Source organism: Eleginops maclovinus, chromosome 16 (genome assembly GCF_036324505.1).
Source record: "Eleginops maclovinus isolate JMC-PN-2008 ecotype Puerto Natales chromosome 16, JC_Emac_rtc_rv5, whole genome shotgun sequence".
Taxonomy (NCBI): Eukaryota; Metazoa; Chordata; class Actinopteri; order Perciformes; family Eleginopidae; genus Eleginops; species Eleginops maclovinus.
The window spans coordinates 3,546,702-3,568,329 of NC_086364.1; the positions used below are offsets into that span (position 1 = coordinate 3,546,702).

The window sequence follows — 21,628 nt, forward strand, 5'->3', positions numbered from 1 at the left end:
CTAACAAGTGGCTAAATAAGACGACTAAGCGTCATCATGCTTCACATTAGCCGCCTTTAGCTTAGTAGCGTTGATGTGCATCGATGTGACCTGATGTAGCCTAGTTGGTTTTTAGCCTAAAATCAGCTTTTTACTTCTCGCAATTGCATTTACGCTTCAACTGTTATAAGAGTGGTGTATTTATTTATTTTTCTTAATTTATTTATAGTTTCAATCAAACTTGTATAAATTTGCAAAAAAACTTTTGGTAACACTCCATTGTGTTCTTATTATCAGTATTATGAAATAAATAAATAATGTAAAGTAAACAATGAGAATAGTAGAGTGGTGTTAATATGTGTAAATTATCCTGCTGAACAAAACCTAAAAGCATCATAAACGCTTGTTTGCAACAGTTCTTATTTTGGGGAATATTTCAAACCCAATGGAAAAATCTTGCCTTTTGTCAATAGAGCCCTTAAAAAAATACCTCATCACTGCACCAGTTTTTATAATAGATTTGTATATTTCTGGCTTTTCCCAGACAGTCTCTTGCTGCTGCACAGTGCTGCTCTTTCCCTGTCTCTGTCCTTGTCCTCACATTGCGCAACAATGTTATGATTTGTTTTCCACTACATGTATGAAATGTAGTGGACTACTTTTGGTGGCAACATTTTATTTATTTGTTGTCGGTGAAGACTTTATCACATTTGATCATTTGTAAAAAACAATAATATTGTCAGTCTTAATTTAAATACACTTTGGAGGCTATACACGTTTCTTCCCTGCAGAGCAGCTAAACACAGTTCCTGTTTCCACTACAAGGTTTGCCGATATATGGAAGCCCATTACTGCAGGAGAAATAAAAAAATAGACTTAATGTTAGGAGAGATTTCAAATAATAACAATATAAAGTCAAAATAAAAGTAAGAATTATAACAATCAGAATTGTGAGTTCTAAGTTAAATCAATGAGAGATAACTCATAATTAAAATCGTAACATTTCATTCATAATGTCAAAGCTTAATTTATTGAATTATTCCGTCATACTTTTTGACTTTGATTTTTTCTTAGTAAGTCAATATTTATAACAAACATTCATTAAGTTTTGACATTCTATCTTATAATTGTTTAAAAAATGAAAAGGTAAAATCAACATATCCGTATTTTAACAGAGCAAATGGAGCAGCAGGTGTGTATATGTAAGGTGGATTATGAGTGACTGACCGAGAGCTCCACCTGCTGTTAGTAACAATCACTCACATATTTTGTGCTGAAGAAACAGGTTGCTCCTTTAAATGATATCAGCTAAATGGAAATGGAACAAACAGACACACAGCAATACAGCATTCATGTTTTATTTGGAAAACTCAAATGAAATAAATACCAGCTTTTGGCAAAACATGGTGTTGGTGAGTCAAAATGCTTGTATTGATTTGAATGGAAGGCAACACACGGAACATTCAGAAACATCGGCCGTAAAATGAGTTAAATGTGCGCTGTCACTAATATATCATTGCATTGACAAGATGGACCAACAAGCATTTATTTCCGCTTAGATATAGGTATTTTTACTGACATGTGTCTAGTGACGCAGGGTCAAGACCACATTGGTCAGGTTTGTGGTCTACCGTTTTGAAGTCTTGAGTACTGAGTTTCTTTCCGTCACCATCTTTGGGTGGAGGTAATAACAACCAAACTCTGAACAAGGCAATGTTACATTAACTTTGAGTCAACACATACTGTGAAAGTGTTAAAGATGTAAATCGAAAACATGTTTAACACCTAAACCGGAAATGAAATAAAATGTTACTCCTACGCTCATGCTGTATTTAAGAAGACTTGGAGACGGAGATTAAGACCATAAAACCATCAGGAAAATATTTACTGAGGCAATAAATTAAGTGAAAAGTAGGGTCATTTTTTCATAGACTTCTGCACAACCGGACCTCATTTTACAAAAAGTGGAGTCTCGCCCTGCTGGATATCAGATAATGCAGGTTTAAGGCACTTTTCAGAACGGGAGGTTGCCGCTTAACGAACACGAACCCCTGAGGGAGAGCCATGTTACGGAATAGTCGCGTGTTCAAACCCCAAAACAGTCAACAACATAAGCAAAAATCAATACTACAATGGCACATATAAATATGCTAACAAAATTCACAATTGTCAAAAATGCACACATAAAAGCAAAAGCTGGCCTCCTCTGCATCTAACAAAAACATGTTATAGTGGTCATGTAGGCAATACAAAATATAATAGGCTTGAAAATTAAGAAAAAGCAAATAATAAATACCAAGTCATGCTATAGGTGCTGTGACCTTAATGCTAATGTCAGAATGCTAACTTACTGATGATTACACTAGCAGATAATGTTCAGCATGTGAGCTAATGGTACTGCTAAAGGACAGGACATCTTAGTCTTATCGCTAAAAACAGGCTTTGAAATGTGGTCAGTGAAATTATTCAATTGTTTCCTTCACTTATATATGCTCCCGTTGGTCCTGTATCAACTCTTTTTGGGAGCTTTGTTCGTCATATAAAACCTCCTATTCTCTTATAACTTCATCTCATTTAAGCATTTAATTTTCAAAGCAACATAAAATGATGTAAACTCTAAATGAAAAAGGGGAATAATTTGAAGTCAGGATCTACTTAATATGTCCATCTTATCTCGTCATTGAATAACTGATTTGCACATTTGCATTTTTCTCTATTGACAGGAGGGACACACTGTGGATCCACATGAATCATTTTCAGTTTCCTTTTCTTAACACAAAGTGCAAACATGTTTGGAGATTACAGTCGTATTACTTGCATGAATGTTCTCCTTTTCCTACATTGTTCTTCTTGTCCTATTTCACACTTACAGTACTTCATATCCATTTCTCTCTTCATTTACCTTAGATATTACATCACACTAACACACACGCACACCCCCTCTCCTCTCTAGGATCCAGCCTCCTGTTCCTGTCCCAGGGCCTCCAGCAGGATTCCCATGGGTGTCCTCTTCAAGCCGATGCTCTCCAGTTTGTTCTCCAGCTTGTTCTTCAGGCTGCGCAGCCTCACCGACGCATGGACCAGAACCACTGTGGAGAGGAGACACACAGAGGCAGAAATCAGGTGTTGTTTTGGTAAATTCAGCAAATAAATGAAAAAGTATTGTCACAGCTATGTCCTTCAGTCACAAGGTCTCTTCTCCAATTACAGAAATACTCTTTTTATACTTCAAAAGGGTTCTACTTTGCTGTGGAAATTAAAATATGTGTGTGTGTGTGTGTGTGTGTGTGTGTGTGTGTGTGTGTGTGTGTGTGTGTGTGTGTGTGTGTGTGTGTGTGTGTGTGTGTGTGTGTGTGTGTGTGTGCCTGTCTTACTCAGTATAGGAAAGGCTATCCCAAACAGGAACACGGCCACTCCTCCCAGCACCGATATCAATAGATAACTGACCAAAAGAATGGCAAACACGGAGATTGATGGATGGTTTCTACGGAAGCGGCGAATGGGAGCCTGGTTCTCGGCAGCCCAGACAAAGCCCAGGAACAACAAGGTGACCACCACCCCCCCGACAAGCAACTGGAAGGGCCGCATGTACCTGACAGAAAAGCAGAGGGGGAAGAATTTAGAAATACTAGGGTAAAAATACTCAAATAAATGTATACAAAGTCCTGCATTCAAAAGTGTACTCACTTAAAAGTACAAGTATAAGTATCAAAATATACTTAAGGTACTAAAAGTAAATGTACTCATTATGCAGTATGGCTTATTTCAGAATCATACATTTGACATTATTGTATTATAATTGTTGATGCATTAATGTGTATATCACTTTAATTTGTGAAGGTGGGGTTTATTTTAATTACTTTATATACTGCTTGGTAGCTTAACCTATAATACTACGTATTCTAGTAACTCAAGCTATGAAATTAATGTAGTCGAGTAAAAAATACCACATTTGCCTATAAAATGTAGTGGAGTCGCTAAAAATGTTTACTTAAGTAGAGTAATTGATTAAATGTACTTAGTTATGTACCACCAAGTACATATTAATGGTACCGAGTGACAGGATTGAAGAGGGATAAGTGTGCTGGTAATATTTTAGATTTTCTTAACCTCAATAAATCCCATATGTAACAGTGATTCTATCTCCTTACAAGTGTCACAGCCTTATGTATCCTTCCAGTCCAGCAACAGAACTCCATTGTTGTTAGAAATTCATCAATTAGCCACACTGTACTTATATCTATTTCATGACTTCAGCCCCACTTGTACACAGCAAAAATACTTTCTTGCTGTCTTCTATGCTGAAACCGGACAGAAATATGTCATTGCTGACACTTGATTAAGTTTTTATCAGAATCAGAAACGAGTGTATTGCCAAACTAACAAATACGAGGAATTTGCCTTGGTGTATATGGTGCATAAAAACAAGAAGATACATTGTATGAAAAAGACTATGAAATAAACAATGATAAAAACCTATTTTAAGAAAACTATTATAATATTAAAATATAGCAATATTTACATGGAATATAGGTGAAACAGATATACTCGAACAAATAAAATATGTGCCGTATTGGTGTAGTAAGTGGCTAGCTATACATTTATATATATATTGTTAACATTTTAAAAAATGTACAGCTAGGTAAATTCTGTGTTTCAATGTGGCCATGACAATAAACCTCTCTGGATTTGAGAGCGAGAGATAGAAAGACACATGAAGAAAGAGAGAGAGAGAGAGAGAGACATGAATAAAGAAAGAGAGAGACACATGAAGAAAGAGAGAGAGAGAGAGAGACATGAATAAAGAGAGAGAGACACATGAAGAAAGAGAGAGAGAGACACATGAAGAAAGAGAGAGACACACATGAATAGAGAGAGAGAGAGCGAGAGAGAGAGAGAGCGAGAGAGAGCGAGAGAGAGAGCGAGAGAGAGAGAGAGGGAGAGAGAGAGAGAGAGAGAGAGGTCAGCAGAATGGAGCGTACCCCACAGTGAGCAGCAGGATCAGCGCGGACAGGAAGTAGTTGCTCTGGTAGTACAGCAGGTTGTTGATGATGCGGTTGTTCCAGCGGTCCAGGTCGCGCACATCAGGCACGGCGAACCGGGCGGAGGTCAGGAGGAAATCATCCAGGCTGCGGAGGGGTGGCGGCTGCACGCCTGCCATCTTTCCTACACGATAATAAACGCTGAATCCCAGAGTGCAACGCGGGGGAAAGGGGGCGGTGCAAGAGGTGTGATTAGCTCTGGCAACGCGCGTACACGAGCATCGGGAATGCGCTTTCGGGCCGCAGTAATGGAGGAATATTAGTCAAATATTTGTACCGATATCTCATTATAAAAGCCCAGATGGCATTCACTTGATTTCACTGAGGACTGATGAAGATAGGATATATTTTTGATGTTGTTTTATAATCACAAAAAGGTAAATCCTGTTTACTTAAAGTCATAACGTAAATGCTTTTGTTTGTATTTTAAAGCAAATTTAGAAAACAGCTATATGAACTTAATGTATTATTATTATCATTATTATTATTATTATTATTCGTATGTTTTTAGCATGTAAACATTTAGTTTTGTCTGGATTTTATTTATTTATTATTGTACATTTATTTTGTCACCTGATATTACAAGATGACAAGATAGTTAACCTTTGACCTTTAACGCTAGAATGTTTTTACAGAAAGTCCTTATCGACTTCAACTCTTCCTATGATAAGCTTACCATGATAGAGTCTAAGCCTAACCAATCAAACTTCTCAAGCCTAAACTTAAACCCAAACAACTCAGGGGTGACGCCATTCCCAGCTTTGGGTTCCATCTTCTTAAGTAAATGGAATGCACTTTTCTGCAGTTTGTCTAGATTTTACAGTAGGAGCAGTGTGACTAGCATCTTAATAAAAGCTAAGTTCCATTGAAAGGAATTGACTGGTTCAGGTTGATTCACACACAGGCAATTTAGAATTAGGTTTGGCTCTTTCTCTGAAACTTGTGAGGAATAGCCTACACAATGTCACATCCTTATATTTTTTATTGACACTGTGAACTTTAACCACAGTGGCCTCTGAAGGACCACAAAGACTTTTATTTTTTATTTTGACCCCTGATTTTCATTCACTGTATGTGACTCTCAGACCCAACAATATTGGTTCTTAAGACATCAATTGTTTAAACACCTCAAAAACATGTAGTTTCCTTTTTTGCTAAAGACAAATATATTGCTCGCTGCAATTTCTAAAAGTGTTACTTAAGAAAGATAGCAATTATATTGCGGACACCTTTCAGAGGTGGATAAATAGTCCAACACACAAGTGAGCATTCATGGCAGGTGCATGTGGGATTGAATAAAAAGTATCAAGTATCAATGTAGTGTAGCTTACACATATATTTTATTAAGTAAATAATACTTCGCTTTATTAGGTTTGGCTAAACAGGCAATTCAGAATTAGGTTTTGCTCTTTCTCTGGAATTAGTTGAAACATGAGAAACAGCCTACAGAACATATTTGAAGTTCTTATGTTCTTATGTCAATCAGCATCCTCTGAAGGAGCGCAGGGACTTTTATTTTGAAAGGCCCGAGGGCAAGAAAGGAAGACTGTCGGGAGCGCGCTTTGCTCTTGCGTAGCGTGATCGCGCCCGAGCGCTGATCTCGGTGTGACAGCTCAGCGCTGTCCACGTCAACACACCGAGCGAGAGAGCGAGCAGCGATGGACTCCACGTCTCCGGTGAGAACTCTCCTCCGTGTTACCGGGCCGGGGCAACGGCACCTTCACTTTGCTGTCACGGTGCTGTTATATGCTCTGCAGTTTGTTCATTCTCTAATGCTTTTATTTTAGCGCTGGGGAGGGGGGGGGGAGACATCTGTTGCATTATGGCTGATTCGATGGTGGAGGGGGGCGGGGGGCTACAGACTGTTCAGAAATCAGGGACAGGTTTGAGTTATTCTTTAATTCATGGCCGTGAGTGTGACCTGATCATGTCGCTGTGAACGCGCAGGCCTGATCGCACTGTTTCTCGTGCAGTTGGGATAGACACACTTTTTGTCTTCTTCTATGCGTGTAAAAATAGTAGATACCGTGCTGATACAGTGCGACAACTTATAGGGTTTTAACTTAACTCCATTACAATACAGTGTGGGAGCTGCTGCTGTTATCCACTTATCACCGAGAGTCCAGTCAGAGCGCAACAGGAGGACCAATAGGCGCCGTGAGATCCAGTCCGAGACTTAGTCCGAGACTTGAGACTTAGTCCGAGACCTAGTCTTAGACCCAGTCCTGTCTGTCTGTCTACGTCCCACATGGCGTAGCTAAATGTGTGCTTGTGGTGAGCATATGTGCACAGACCGGTTGACGTGTAGAACAGAGTAGGTGCCACGTCCACCCCTCTCTCAGCCTCTCTCTCTTCCCCTCTCTCTCTCTGTCTCTCTCTCTCGCTCTCTCTCTCGCTCTCGCTCTCTCTGCCTCTCTCTCGCTCTCTCAATTTTAGATTTTAGATTTGACTTCATTGGGTTTATTGTCATGACGTTACAGATTAAACATGTTTTGAATAATGAATTGAAAGAAAAGTAAAACTAGATTAGAAACAATAAGAAAACTACACTTAAACAATGAAAAGTGATTTAACTTGGAGTATTTCTTGCTCTGTGGTTCAGAAAGTATGTGATTTCTGGTTGAATTGGAGGAGAAATTATTTTTTTTATTTCTTTGTACTTTGGATGGCTTGTGAAACAATGAACATCGGTCTCGACTTCTATTATTCCACATGGATGCAAATTATTTTTTCTAGCCATACTCTCTTGGCCACCTGCGCCAATCGCAATTTAGCACACTTCTCTAAGTCTTTATCCAGTTAGGGTTTGTCTTTTTGAAGTAGCTTTTATTTGGGTAAAACTTTGGATTTCTGCTTTTCGCTTAAACTGAACAGCCTATCCGAGTTAGAGCTTTTTTCCACTGTAGGCTTGGTTTGTCAGGGATTTAACACTCACTATGCTCAATTCACACCAAGCCGGGCCATTGCGGGGCCATCAGTGGTGCGTGAAAGTGGTGTGAAAAGGTTTCAATGTGTGTTACAATGGCTTGTGTTTCTGCAGTCCTATGATTACTGGTTTTCCTTTTTTTAAAGAGGAATACAGACTACACTGAAAAAAACGAAATGTTGACTTTAATTAGATGTGTTGTGTCAACATATTTCACAAAGCTGTATTAGGTTAGTTGAAATCAATAATATTATGTTATTGCTTACAACTATCCTAATACAGTGAAATCTCTTGACACAATACACTCAATTAATGTCAATGTTTCAGTTTACCCCCGGCTGCTGGTATGGAGAGTTTTTTCCTCTACAGCAGGCACAGAATGTATGAGATAGTTGCCCTCCAGCTGTCGTTTTGTGGTGTGTTTAGGTGCCACTTTTTGGTCAAAACACAGACACGTGAGGCGACACAATAATCGGCTATGTGGAAACTATTGGAGAATTGATTGAAGGATAGCCCCTTGAGATGTAGCATCTCATTTTTTCGAGGTGGTCCTAAACTAGTTCTTTTGATGTATGTTTTTAGGCCTTCAGAGCCGGTGGTCTGGTATGGCCGGCAGCGTCAAGTGCCTAAAGTAACCTTGGATTCATATCACCTTGTAACTCATCCGATTGTACCTGATTATTTGTATCAGCCGTGTAACATCCCTGAGGTACATCTCTGACCCAATGCCTCTTCTATGTTCTGGGCAGTTTGCATCACTCGCTGCAGAGCCTGAGCCGTGCACTGCATTCCAGTTTGTAATGTTTCCAGTCATAATGCGTCCTATTGCTTCTTTTAAAAAGTAAAAAAAAACTTGGCCTGGGAACATTGTTTCCTTAAGAAATACAGCTGTTGTTTAACTTTTTTCATACATATTTACGATAGAAGAGTTGTAACATGCTCCTGGAACTCTCGGAAAGTAAGCAGATAAGCATATTTTGCAATCATGTTTAAATAGAATCTGGTTATCTGGTTCTGTCAAACAAGCAGATGGAAGGGGGAAGAAAATCGTGCCATAAATTGTGCCTTTTTTTGGCATCATTTATTTAAGCATTTCCTAAGAACTGACCTACACCAGGTCTCAGCTGCTGTCACAATTATTTATCATAGAGTCAAATGAGCTTCTTACATTGAGCTCTGAAACTAATGCTATTGTTGGTCTGTATTGCCTTTATTACTTCTTCAGACACTAGACAGTGACCTTCAATGTCACCATTTTTTCTCAGGTATCTCACATCTTTGATATGCTGCATTTATTTGTTAACCATTTAGCTGCTTATTTCAAGAGGTCATTTAGTGATTAAGTGTGTTTATCGTCCTCCATCATCTCATGTGAAGAGCAGCTGCCCTGAGGACAGGGAAGGGCCGAGAATCATTAGTCAGGAAGTTAAACCTTAGTCCTGTACAGGTTGGGTTGGTGAATGTTTACCACAGTAGTGAGACACGTTTAGTCATCAAAACTGCACGGTTGACTGACCCAACTGTTCCAGCTAGCATGCTGATATACTAACCATTCAGAGTGACGATTAAAACAGGTCATTATTAATAAATATAGAAGTTAGAAGAGTTCAAGTAGGATAGAAGTTGTTACCATAAGTGTCTCTGTGGAGTTTTCTTATGTTCATGTGTCTCAGATTGCATTTATTCCATACTGTGAAACGTCTACCAAGCCAATATTTTTGATGCATGGACGTATTAAGAGAACTGGATACAACGGTGGAGGCTGGGTCCGTTCTTTCCTATGAAAGTTGTTGGTAATGCCAGCTGAGAAAGATAGACGGTGGATGTCTTAAGTTCCTGGTCTAAGTTCTGTGATACACTCCGACTGTGAATCTATGCTAGTCAGTGCATAACAGAACTTTGTCCCGGCTCTGAAAACTCTTCGTACGGACGGACGGACTGATGGATGGATGGATGGATGGATGGATGGATGGATGGATGGATGGATGGATGGATGGATGGATGGATGGATGGTGGATGGTGGATGGATGGATGGATGGTGGATGGATGGATGGATGGATGGATGGATGGATGGATGGATGGATGGATGGATGGTGGATGGTGGATGGATGGATGGATAGTGGATGGATGAATGGTCTATGGTTGTCTCCCCAACTGTAAATGAAATTCCAATAACAAGCTTGATGAACTAACACAATAAAAGCATTGAGAGCTGCAGAAATGTGTGTACACACTGTGTGTGTTCAGGGTGTTGCTGGAAAAGCTGGTTGATAATAAAGTTTGATCCAACACACTGGTCAGTCATGACTGTAGCTATGCTTTGATGAAGTAGACCTCTCCCAGAACTAGAAGTTTCCCGGCAGTGACTCAGCAAATATTAAAGATGCCCTCTCTGTTGTTGTTGTTGTTGCAGGAACCTTCTCTCTACACAGTGAAAGCTGTTTTTATCCTGGACAATGATGGCAACAGACTTTTGTCAAAGGTAAGAACCATATTAGGGAAAGTTTTTAAGATGTTTAGATCAATTAACTGGTCCATTAATCCTAATCTAGTTTACCAGTGGTACATCCAAGCTTAAATGGGAAAGTTACAGGTTACAAGTTTTCTTGTCCTAAAACCTGAAAGTATTTGGTATGTATGTCAAATTATCTTAAACATTCATACCTCCATACACAGCTATGGAGATGACCAACGATTTGCTTCTGTTAGTGTTCTACGGTATTGAACTACTACATGGTACAAATGTTTGTCCACCACTTTAATGTCAAATCTGCTCCACAAAATGAAAATCTGATCAAAGATTGTTGGTCAACCCTTTTTGTACGGTGCCATGTTCTCATCAGAATTGATTTATCCTATAAACAAGATCAGCACCACAGTTTTGCCCTCATACCTTTTATTTTTCTAGAAAACCCCCTGATAGTGTACGTTAAAGGGTCTTGAACATATTGTGATTAAACGCAATGTCAAAAAGAGGACTTATTATACTCCTTTTCAGGATCATATAAAGTAAACAAAGGAGTCCAATGGAGGTGTTTCAGGCAGGAGGGGGGAAGCTGTTGTAGTGAAACTCCCTCTGGAGGGAACACGTCATTTAAGCCTTTGCAGACCATTTACATGCACAGAAACCTATATAACACGCACAGGAAAGAGAAAACCCCAAAAAAGCAGACTAGCGCCTCTTTAGTATTTGTTCTTGATGATAAATGGAGATGCTGTGTTGCAAGAATAGTGTCACACTTAAACTGACAGAGCATCATTGTTTCTTCTGTCATGTTCAGTAGAAGTGAAAGCCTTGACCCAGCAGTGTCTGTGTGTGTTTCAGTACTATGACCCTGAGCTCTACCCCTCCATGAAGGAACAGAAGAACTTTGAGAGCAACATTTTCAACAAGACTCACAAAGCAGACAGTAAGTTACCTGGCCTGTGTGTTCTACTGTATTTCACACACATCTCCAATGTCACCTGTTACACCTTCCACCTACTGGTACCCCAACACTAGCTTTTATCTCCACTCAGCAGCCAAACTGTGCTACAGTACTAGGCCTACGGTGTTTGTTAACCTTGAAAATACATAAAATTGTGACTTTGGGATATTCTATTAGCTTTTTTTCGTTACTTCAGAGAAAAATGACAAATACTCCTTGGCTGATACCTGAGTATCTGCTGCTGGCCTTCTTATCCCCATCCTCCTTTTGTTCTAGACTCCTCCTGCATTCCTGCTTTTCTCCTCTTTTTTTCTCCCATGTCATGCTATATCTCCTTTCCCTCTGTCCTTTTGTCACGCTCCTCCCTCCCCTAAAGCATAAGTCGTCTCCCTCTCTCTTTCCTTGTTCTACAACTTCTCCCACTTTCTTTTTCTTATTTTCCCTCACCTGCTTCCTTGTTTCCTCCCAAGTGTGTATCTTTTTATTTTCTCTTTCAACATATTTCCTACCTTTACTTCCTCCTGCCTTATTTTTTTCCTGTCCCTTCTCTATTGCCTCCTCTCGTTGTCATCTCCCCTCCACTTCTCCTTCCCCTTTCCCCCTTCTTGTCACATTCATCGCTCAATGCGTCCCTTTCTTCTTCTCTCTGCAGATGAGATAGCGTTCCTGGAGGGGATGACCATCGTCTATAAGAGCAGTATAGATCTCTTCTTCTACGTGGCGGGAAGTGCTCAGGAGAATGAGGTAGGGAAACATTGTAATTTTCTGCCAAAGATACATTTGACCATCGGTCATTTTACTGCAGTTTTTACCCATCGTTATTCCAATGTGCGAAAACATTTTACTTGATAGGGACCATTCTCAGCTTCGGATGAATCGCAATTTTATTGCAGCCGGGGAGTCAGGGTGGACTTATACAATTTATCAGCCATTACAAAAAAGATCATCATTTTATTTCACAAATGAAAATCCCATAAAAAATTAAAAAATAAGATACACCTTTTTAGCATCACCTGGTGAGAAATTTATAAAGGCAGCATTTTTGACTGAATAGGCTCTGATTAAGCCCCTGAGCTTCCTTTCCATCCCCAGACTGCAGACAGACACGGTCAGAGACTAACTATGGAACATACAGGAGCATTGAGCAGCTTCCCTTAGGAGGTGATGGAGACCAAAAATGGAGCTAAAATAAATGTGCCAGCATGTTGGCCGCTGCAACCTTTACAAAGTTTAAGTGTATCTTAAGAGTAATCAGCTGCCACCTCCTAAATAGCCAAAACATTTACTTATGACACCAAATGAATGCTAGTGTTGTTGTGTATGCTGGATGTGTTAATATGAGATAGTATGTGATCACACCAGAACAACCAATAGGGGATTTTTAAACCTGAAACTTGTCTTCAGAATGAAGCTCAAGCATTATTTTCTTGTTCTCTCTCTAGCTGATGCTGATGTCCGTACTGAACTGCCTGTTTGAGTCCCTCAGCCAGATCCTCAGGTATGCTCTCCCGTTGAAGAATGCTCTGTGGAGTGGAATAATAATGCGTTTTTTTACAGACTTATATATTGTATATACTCTATGTGGAATTTGAAATACAGAACGCTGTAAAAGTTTTAGAATAAAGTAGCTGAAGGATGAGACAATAATAACTGGTGCTAATTTTTAGATACTTATTTAATACTTTACAAAGCACCTCTTAGGACACAGGTGTTATTTCTTGTTAAATTACACTCCAGCCATTGATCCCATGGTGGATGGACCCTGATATAAACAGTTGGACATTTTTAACTAGAAGTAGAAAAATGTGATATCACACTTCAGAACAACTACATCTGAAAAAATAAAGTTAAAATGTAATTGCTGTCAAGCATATGCAGGAGTAGTAACTTGCTAACGTTAGCATACTGCTACAAATGAACAGAGCCAAACAGCTTTAAGCTATAATGTGTCTACATGGTTTTCCTCTTAAAGAAATTCTTCAACCAAATCCCGATGACACTACAAACTGTCCTGTTTACTTTTATACAAAACAAATCTTTCACTTTTGGACTCTGCCTAGTTTTCCCCCCTGCTAACAGTGATGCTGCTAAGCTACGCTAACCGTCTTGCTCAAGCTGCCAATTTAATTTGAGAAAAGAGAGCAAATATGGGGGTTTTATAAATGTTGAACTGTTCCTTTGTGTTAAGTTGAGACACAGATTGTAGATCTGGTGGAACCAGAGTAATATAATCAAGATTGTTTGTTTGTTCTGCAGGAAAAATGTGGAGCGGAGGTGTTTACTGGACAACATGGAGGGAGTGTTATTGGTTGTGGATGAAATTATTGATGGCGGGTAAGACAGTGTCTGCAGCTGTTTGGACATACTCAACAAACTAACATAAGAATTAGCTTTGCTCAATTAGTCCTTTATTCATTTAAATATTCATTTAAATTGTTTTGTCTATAAAGTGTCATGCTTATTTTTTATCCTGTTGCCAGTGTGATTATGGAGAGTGACCCGCAGCAGGTCCTACAGAAGGTCAACTACAGGGTAAGATGGCTGTCACTCTACGTTCTAACGCGTGTTCATTGATTTCATGTGAACAGAAACCGTATAATGAAGCTGTTCGTGTGTCCTGTTCAAACTCACTGCGCCTCTCTCCTGCTTCACCGATCTTTCTCTCCTGATTGGTCAGCTAATGCCAGAGCCAGCCTATGGCTTCGACTTGTTATTTACATCACGGATAATGATTCAAAGGTTTATTCGGTGTAATGAATGAAAAACTTGAGTCACAGGTTCCTCAAAAATGCAATTACAAGACATAAAACACATTTTAAAAACAACAACACTAAAAGTAGTGCAAGCTCCTAGCATAGAGTGAGTAGTGTGGTGCAGTGATGACATATTTTTGTAGTCCCTCCCTTGAGTTAGGGCTGCCTCAACGAAAAGCAATGGGATCTAACTATAGGACTTTAGAATACTGAAAATAATAACATCTTTAACAAGCATTTATGATACTTACATGCTTTGTACAATGGAATAATGTCCAAATAATAACACAGCTTTGATTATAGTTGAAGCATAAATGCAATCAACAGAAGTAAATAACAAACGTATTGCTGCAAACCAACTAAAATCAGTCGCACAACTTCATGTCACAACCATAAGCTAAAGGCGGCTAATGTGTGGCGTGGTGACGTTTAGTAGTTTATTCAGCAAATTGTGAGCAACTGTTCTTGTAAGAAACATAGATGCTTCAGACTTGTATGAGTGGGTGTGTACTTACATATTTGATGTTGTATAACAGAACATTAAAATCCCTAGAGCTTGTGAGATATTTTTGTGAATCTAACCAAAAATGTTTTCAAAAAGCCATTGACTTTAAGATGAGGGAGCCCATAAGTTCTTAAATCTCTTAAACTAATTTCCAGGTTTTAGGACTGAATCCTCCACCACACTATTGCTTTGCTATACATTCTAATTGTTGGCTGTGAATGTCTCTACAGTATATCATATTACTATGTATATACCAGTGCTGTTTATGCTGCTGTACTTCTGAGTTGTGAATGTGTATCAAGCAGTTTGCATGATTTTTTCCTTTCCTTCTTTTCTTACATAATATCGTAATTTTGTTTTACAGGCGGACGAAAACCCATTATCGGAACAAAGCGTGGCCCAGGTAACACACTCCTACACCTAAATGATTCTTAATGCGCACACACATGCATATGTCAAACTCACATTTAGTAAGTGCAATTAAAAACACACAGGTACACACATATTGTATATGGCAATACTTAATGAACGCATCTCCCAACAACAAGGGGTGTTATTATGTTTTGTTGTTTTACGATTCCTGCTCAGACATTGGAAAACAACAACATGGCACAAAAGATTAACTCCACATTTAACACAAATGCAAATGGAGCTGCTGGGATGCTTAAAACATGTCTGACCAAGTTATTAAGTCACAGTGCCTGCTGTACACCTTGCATGTGGACCTTATGCTTATTATTAGCTGGTTATTAACTTCTCTATTAATTATTAAGCATCTTAATGATAACCGTAAGCCGTAAGAGCTTACCTTTGTGCAATGTGACAACAATAGCTCATTTTCTGGCAGAATTTTCTCACCCAGCTGTATGCTAACGCTTTTTCTAACCACGCATGTTAAATTAGCAGCTACAATGGTAAGCTAGCAGCTAGAACTCTTCTGCTATTCATTTTAGATTTAATAAAATTCCTTCACCACAACAGGGACAGTGTTTAGCTGACATGCTTCCCCTTTTCTGCTTTTTGCATGCGTGTGCGCACGTGTGTGTACTCTGCTCTAAGCTGTTCTGTATCTGTTGCTTTCCTGACAGCACATAACAGAGAAGCTGGCTCTGACCACTAACGTAAGTCTCTACTAACTTCACACCAGCCTACACAGCACGTTGCTCCTTACTGCCTAACACTCTGATGATGATACTATCACTCACTCTTTTAGAAGTGTCTAAAGGTCAGAGAAACTAGCATTGCATATCTACGTGTAGGAGAACCCAAAACATCAATTAAAAAGTGTTCATGTAATAGAACTGATTTCTACAGACATGTAATTAGGCTTATCGTGATTTTTGGGATAACAGTACAGCGAACGTATTCCAGGGAAATAACAACTTGCAAACTTTTCTCAATTCATTTAAAAATTATTCTATTTCACATTTTAGGGTATTTACAATAGGTTCATTGCTAAAGCAGTTAGGAGGTAAGGACTCCAAGGTGGAGAAACTCTGCCAAAGAGTGGTAGGCCTACAGGAATGAGTCCTAAACCTGGAAATAAGCTAGCCTTTTAGCCCTTCTGGGTTCCTTCGTCTCAAAGTCATAGTTTTTTTTAATGTTTTTTTTAGTAAGTCCTAAAATAAGGTCTGAGGTTAACACAAGCGCAAGAGATCTGTATGTTTTGTTCTACGGCATAAAATCGTCAGTAAATAACCCCAAATGAGAGTACCAAAAGCCATCATTCCGAACATTAGCCGCCTTAGCTTAGCGGTGGTTACATGAAGTAAAGCGACTGTTTTGTCGTTTGTTTTTATCCTAACCTTAGCTTTTTACTTCTGGCAGTTGAGTTTACGCTTCAAATATTCTAAACGTGGTGTTAATATGTGGAGATTATCCATCTGGACAAAACATAAACGTTTGTTTGCCAAAGATCTCATTTACTTTAGTCGAGGGAGTTCTTGTGATGCTAACTTTGGGGTCAGCCTGCAAAAATACATCATCACTGCAGCACTCTATAGACTAAACGAAAACATGACATCCCAGAAGGCTCCGGGAGCTTACAGCAGGGGTTTCAAACAGATGAGTTTTAATTCTGACACATAAATGTTTTAATTGATTACTGATGACATGTATAAGCTTGAGGGAGAGCCACTAGGAGAGGATGATGACTAGTTAATGCGTTGGATATGTCCATTTAATGACAGTATTAGCACGAAATTGAACATAAGTGTCAAAGGTACCATGCTTGTTGTTAGACAGATGTGACTGCATTTCCCAGCTTCCCACACTACAGTGAATCTTTTCTGAGCTCTGTGTGCCCCCTGCTGTTTAAAGGAGGAACTAAAGTCCTTAAATAAGGTCTTGATATATAAGTGTAAATAACTAACAGAGGACACTAATGTTGATCATGAAAAGGTGAAACACAGATAATTGATAGCGAACTTGAGAGACTTATTTTAGAAACATTTTAGATTTGAGTGAAATCTGTTTCTCAGTGACCATTTGCTCTTGTTCCTTCCCTGCAGTAAGTCTATGAATTGTTCTGTCAGAAAATCAATGAATAAATTATAGAAACTGTATTTGATCATGTGAAACCTACATGAGATGAACAAATTCAGCTGTTTAAAAAAGTTTTGAAATAGATTCCCCTTCTCTGATTGTATCTGACTTGGTATATAAAGAGGGTTCTTTTAAAAGACCTAATTACTCCGATATTAAAATGTGTCATTGTAATGGTCATAAACACGAGGCTGGAAAATAGGTCAACATTTCCCAAAGAGAATTTAAAACGTGGAAATTACACTTCCTGTCGCTGTGGAAGTATTTGACCTCCTCGCAGTGAACAGTGTGACCTCTAATGTTTGAACAGTGCTACTGCAACACTGTACAACTTTACTGCACTCACTCCAAACATGTGTTTTATCATCCAAATAATTGCCACTGTTAGCCAAACATGTATTGGGATTGTTCTCTTACTCAAGCTGATAAAAGATCTGTTTTCTATTTGTTAACTACATGATTTGACAAGACTTCTCATACTGTACTGTATGATATCCCCAGGTGGAAGAAGCACTCGGTTAAAGTAACAATTCGAAATTATATAAATACTATGTTACATGTTAAAATCCTGCATTCAAAATCTTACTTAAAAAAGTATTTGCATCAAAATATACAGTACAAAAATAAAAGTACTTACTGTGCATAATGGCCCATTTCTGAATCATATTAAATTACAGAATTATAATGAGTGATGCATTAATGTGTTTATCACAGCTGGTTAATCTGAGCTTATTTGAATGATTTCCTATACATCACCTGGATATTTGAAACCTATATTTTATGTTAGCTAATAATCTGATTCTGTAAAGTCACTCAAGCTCTCAGATAAATGTTGTGGAGTAAAAGTATAAAGTAATTAAAATACTTGGTTAAATTAAAAGTACTTTAAAATAGTTCTTAAGTACAACACTGAACTAAATATGCTTCAAAACATTCAAACACTGATTATATTTTATATCAAATCAGGTTTAGATGTTTTCTTTTTGTTTTACTTATACTGTACTTTCTTTTGTTACTGTATTACATCTTGCTACAGTCTTTTGTTCTTTCTTTCTGTGCACCAGGTTCTGCAGTCGGCCAAGGAGCAAATCAAATGGTCCATCCTGAAATGACACGTTCTAATTCTTCTGTAAATCTAAGAGCAAAGGAAGGTGGCTACAAGCCTTTTAGCCGAGAGGCTGCTTATAGCATTAACCAGCCAGTAGTAGACATTTTTCTATGTGTTTTGGCCTTTTGTTACATTGTGTTTGACATGTATTAATTTATTTGGTTTGAGAGAGTTATGTTAGTTCATACTCTTGTAGATTTGTCATTTGATGGGCCAAAGGATACCAAGGAAGGGATGGAGAAGACTTGGGTCCAGCTGTAAAGTTTGGTTAGTGATCAATAACTTTTATTTTGAAGGGTCAGGATCTGATACTCCTGTTATCTCAAAACTGAATTGACTGTTGCATTTTTTCTTCAATAATTTATCTTTTTTAATGAAATGTTCAACTTTTCCCCCAAATGTTATAATCTATCTAAGGAAAAAAAGATTCCTTAGTAGATACTGGAAAAAGTTAAATATCACACAACAAGAAAAAGGTGTTTTGAACCATGTATTTTAACAAAATATAAGTTAAAATCACATACTGATGTTTATTGTGCACTGAATCGCTCAGTTTAAGAACGTTTATTTTATAAAGCTTATTAAAGGAATTTAATGAAGCGTTATGACACTAAAGAAATGTTAGCACTGTCCGTCAGTCCTTTATTTTTAATAAAGTTTAATTCTTATGAAGGTAAATAAGGATCCAAACATATAATTGATATTAATAGTCAAAGGGACGTTGAAGGTTGTTAAATAATGCAGATAATTTTATGGACAGAGTTATAAAGAATATAATGTGTATTTTCTGAGAGCTAACTATTAAATATTTTCTTAGTTAAAAAAGCCAAAGACATTTTGTTTACATTTGGATGTTATGAGACTGACGATTAATAAAACATTTGTCCTCTTTCAAAGCGTCTTCTTAGTCCTGATTTGTTTTCTCAATTATTATTTATTTATTTAATCCTAATGAAAAACTTCAAACAGTACCAATGTCACTAGTTTACTGAATATGCCCTCTGCGGCCAATCAGGAGTCATATCTGGGACTTTATGAATATTAATGAGCTCATGGGTGTGGTCAGGGATGTCATTGGTAAAACCAAGCGCCGTCAACAGACACGTGCCTACTCTCCCGCAGCCAATTGTTCGTTCTGCTTTTATTTCTGATTGATGTGATTGGCTGCCTGCAACTGATCCCTAAACACTCCGAATTGTGAAATGATATAAAATAATTATAAGTATTTTATAACTGAGTACAATTGGAAACACACTGCAGATAAAATAACAAAAAACATGTATTTATCATTTCATCGTTCAAATCATTTAAATAAATACATGTGTAATTTAAAACTGTATACTATACACGTTGCTGACTCGAAATAATTAGCTCAAAAGTACATTCTGTTACTGATTTGAAAAAGGAGTTCATACGTTTTTATCTTCTGTGTGTAAAATAGTAATAATGACGATCAGAAAAGAAAAAATACGCACATTGATACGTTTCTTACACAGTCGTTTTTATATATTATGTAAAGCTATGACGAAATGGTTCGTCATATGATCCATTCATGATCCATTCACAAAAAGCCACTAATATCAGTATATCTTATTCAGTGATAATTACAAGAATAAGACACTGGATAAAGAGTTTGGGTTAGATATCGATGACAATAGACCACAAACAGCTTTCTTAACAAATGTCAAAGATGCTTTTATTCATGATCTGTTTTTTCTCAGGTTCACTTTTATTATGGATAGCAATAATTCAGAGAGACTGTGACTTTTATTATTCGTCAAACCTTCCATTCAGTCGCATGTCAGGCTAACAGATTATCATTGCTTGTCATTATTTCGGTTATTAAATCATAATTCATAATATCGATATCACTGAAGAAAACAGGAACATTTAAAAAAATTATTCCTTCTTTTTAACCGTGGAGGTTACTTCAAAAAAGTTGCAAAACTTGATGCTATACAGCGAACATAAACCCTCGCCTGATACTGATTCTATACGATTCCATACCTTATACACGGTCGCTGTTTTGACTTTATTTATATATCGCCACCAGGTGGCGAAATCCATTGCCCGGCTAGCTCAGTCGGTAGAGCATGAGACTCTTAATCTCAGGGTCGTGGGTTCGAGCCCCACGTTGGGCGGTCACCTTTTGCTGACACCAATTTGATGACAATGCCTTCGAATGCTGATGGAGAGGATACAATATAACTACGTCCTTAACTGCATGAAAGTGCAAAGATAAATAAGTATAGAAATGTCAGAGTCAATTATTTCTTTATTAATTTACGTTTATTGCGTTTACACTTTTACTTGTTTTTTTGTTTTTTGTACCTAATTCGGTTTGCTCCTGAGTTACGGAGATACTTGCCTTGATCTAATTCAGGATTCATCACAGCAGTCTGATGGATTTTGTTCTATACTTCTACAGTCCTGCTTTAGAGTGAAGTTAACAGCACTCTCCACCCAATTAACACACAGTTAATCATGCTGACATTTATAATTAGGTAAATTAATAATGACGATCGTCCGAAATGGGATGTCTCCGCAGGGTGTCTGGCATCTCCATTAGGGATAAGGTGAGTAGTTCAGTCATCGGGAGGGACTCGGAGTAGAACCACTGCTCCTTCGCGTTAAAAGGAGCCAGTTGAGGTGATTCGGGCACCTAGTGAGGATGCCACCTGGGCGCCTACCTAGGGAGGTGTTCCAGGCACGTCCAGCTGGGAAGAGACCGAGGGGTAGACCTTGGACCAGGTGGAGGGATTATTTCGCTGGCCTGGGAGTGCCTTCCCCCAGTCAGAGCTGGTTGATGTGGCCAGGGACAGGAAAGTTTGGGGCTCTCTGCTGGAGCTGTTACCTCCACGACCCTGACGGATAAGCGGGAGAAGATGGATGGATGGATGGATGGATGGATGGATGGATGGATGGATGGATGGATGGATTGAATAATGACGATGTGTTTTTGTGTAGACATCATTTTAAGATATTTTCAGGATTTATTTATGTATAATTCAGTCCTTTTTCGGACTTCCCTCAGTCCCTAAGGAAACTAAAACATGCATCTGTGAGGAGAATGTAGCATTACTAACAATGGTAACAGCATCAAACAATTAGTAAATGCATATTTCCCCCAAAAGTTCATAGGATCAAAATATACATACCTATGTATATGTCTATATGTATATCATTTATGAATGCATATGAGTATTTGCTGAACCAGTATCTCCCTATCAGCAGGCAGGAAAACGTAAAACTTGATTTGAATACTGCAGACCTGGAGAGGGCAGCCTATCTATCGCCATCTGGTGGTCAATGCTTGTCATGGAATCAACTTCAGTTTTTCTCC

General features: G+C 38.3%; 2 protein-coding genes and 1 non-coding gene across 4 annotated transcripts; 2 read left to right on the forward strand and 1 right to left on the reverse strand.

Annotated features, from left to right (window-relative positions):
* Nucleotides 1–1,323: 1,323 nt before the first annotated feature.
* Nucleotides 1,324–5,169, reverse strand: praf2 (PRA1 domain family, member 2). The gene is made up of 3 exons (XM_063903426.1): nucleotides 4,962–5,169; nucleotides 3,354–3,571; nucleotides 1,324–3,068 (listed from the first exon to the last, which is right to left on the reverse strand). Exons 1-3 carry the CDS (start codon nucleotides 5,138–5,140, stop codon nucleotides 2,929–2,931), a joined length of 537 nt encoding a protein of 178 aa, XP_063759496.1. The 5' UTR covers nucleotides 5,141–5,169; the 3' UTR covers nucleotides 1,324–2,928.
* A 1,351-nt stretch (nucleotides 5,170–6,520) lies between these two features.
* Nucleotides 6,521–19,181, forward strand: copz2 (COPI coat complex subunit zeta 2). 2 transcript variants are annotated; one of them, XM_063903424.1, is made up of 10 exons: nucleotides 6,521–6,697; nucleotides 10,361–10,429; nucleotides 11,273–11,357; nucleotides 12,028–12,119; nucleotides 12,818–12,873; nucleotides 13,632–13,709; nucleotides 13,856–13,907; nucleotides 14,998–15,036; nucleotides 15,722–15,754; nucleotides 18,242–19,181. In XM_063903424.1, exons 1-10 carry the CDS (start codon nucleotides 6,680–6,682, stop codon nucleotides 18,287–18,289), a joined length of 570 nt encoding a protein of 189 aa, XP_063759494.1. In that variant the 5' UTR covers nucleotides 6,521–6,679; the 3' UTR covers nucleotides 18,290–19,181. The 2 variants fall into 2 exon arrangements, with proteins under 2 accessions (XP_063759494.1, XP_063759495.1); XM_063903425.1 differs by lacking the exon at nucleotides 15,722–15,754 and having other exon boundaries at nucleotides 6,522–6,697.
* A 1,172-nt stretch (nucleotides 19,182–20,353) lies between these two features.
* Nucleotides 20,354–20,426, forward strand: trnak-cuu (transfer RNA lysine (anticodon CUU)). Its single transcript has one exon. It is a non-coding gene; the product is annotated as a tRNA-Lys (tRNA).
* Nucleotides 20,427–21,628: the final 1,202 nt, after the last annotated feature.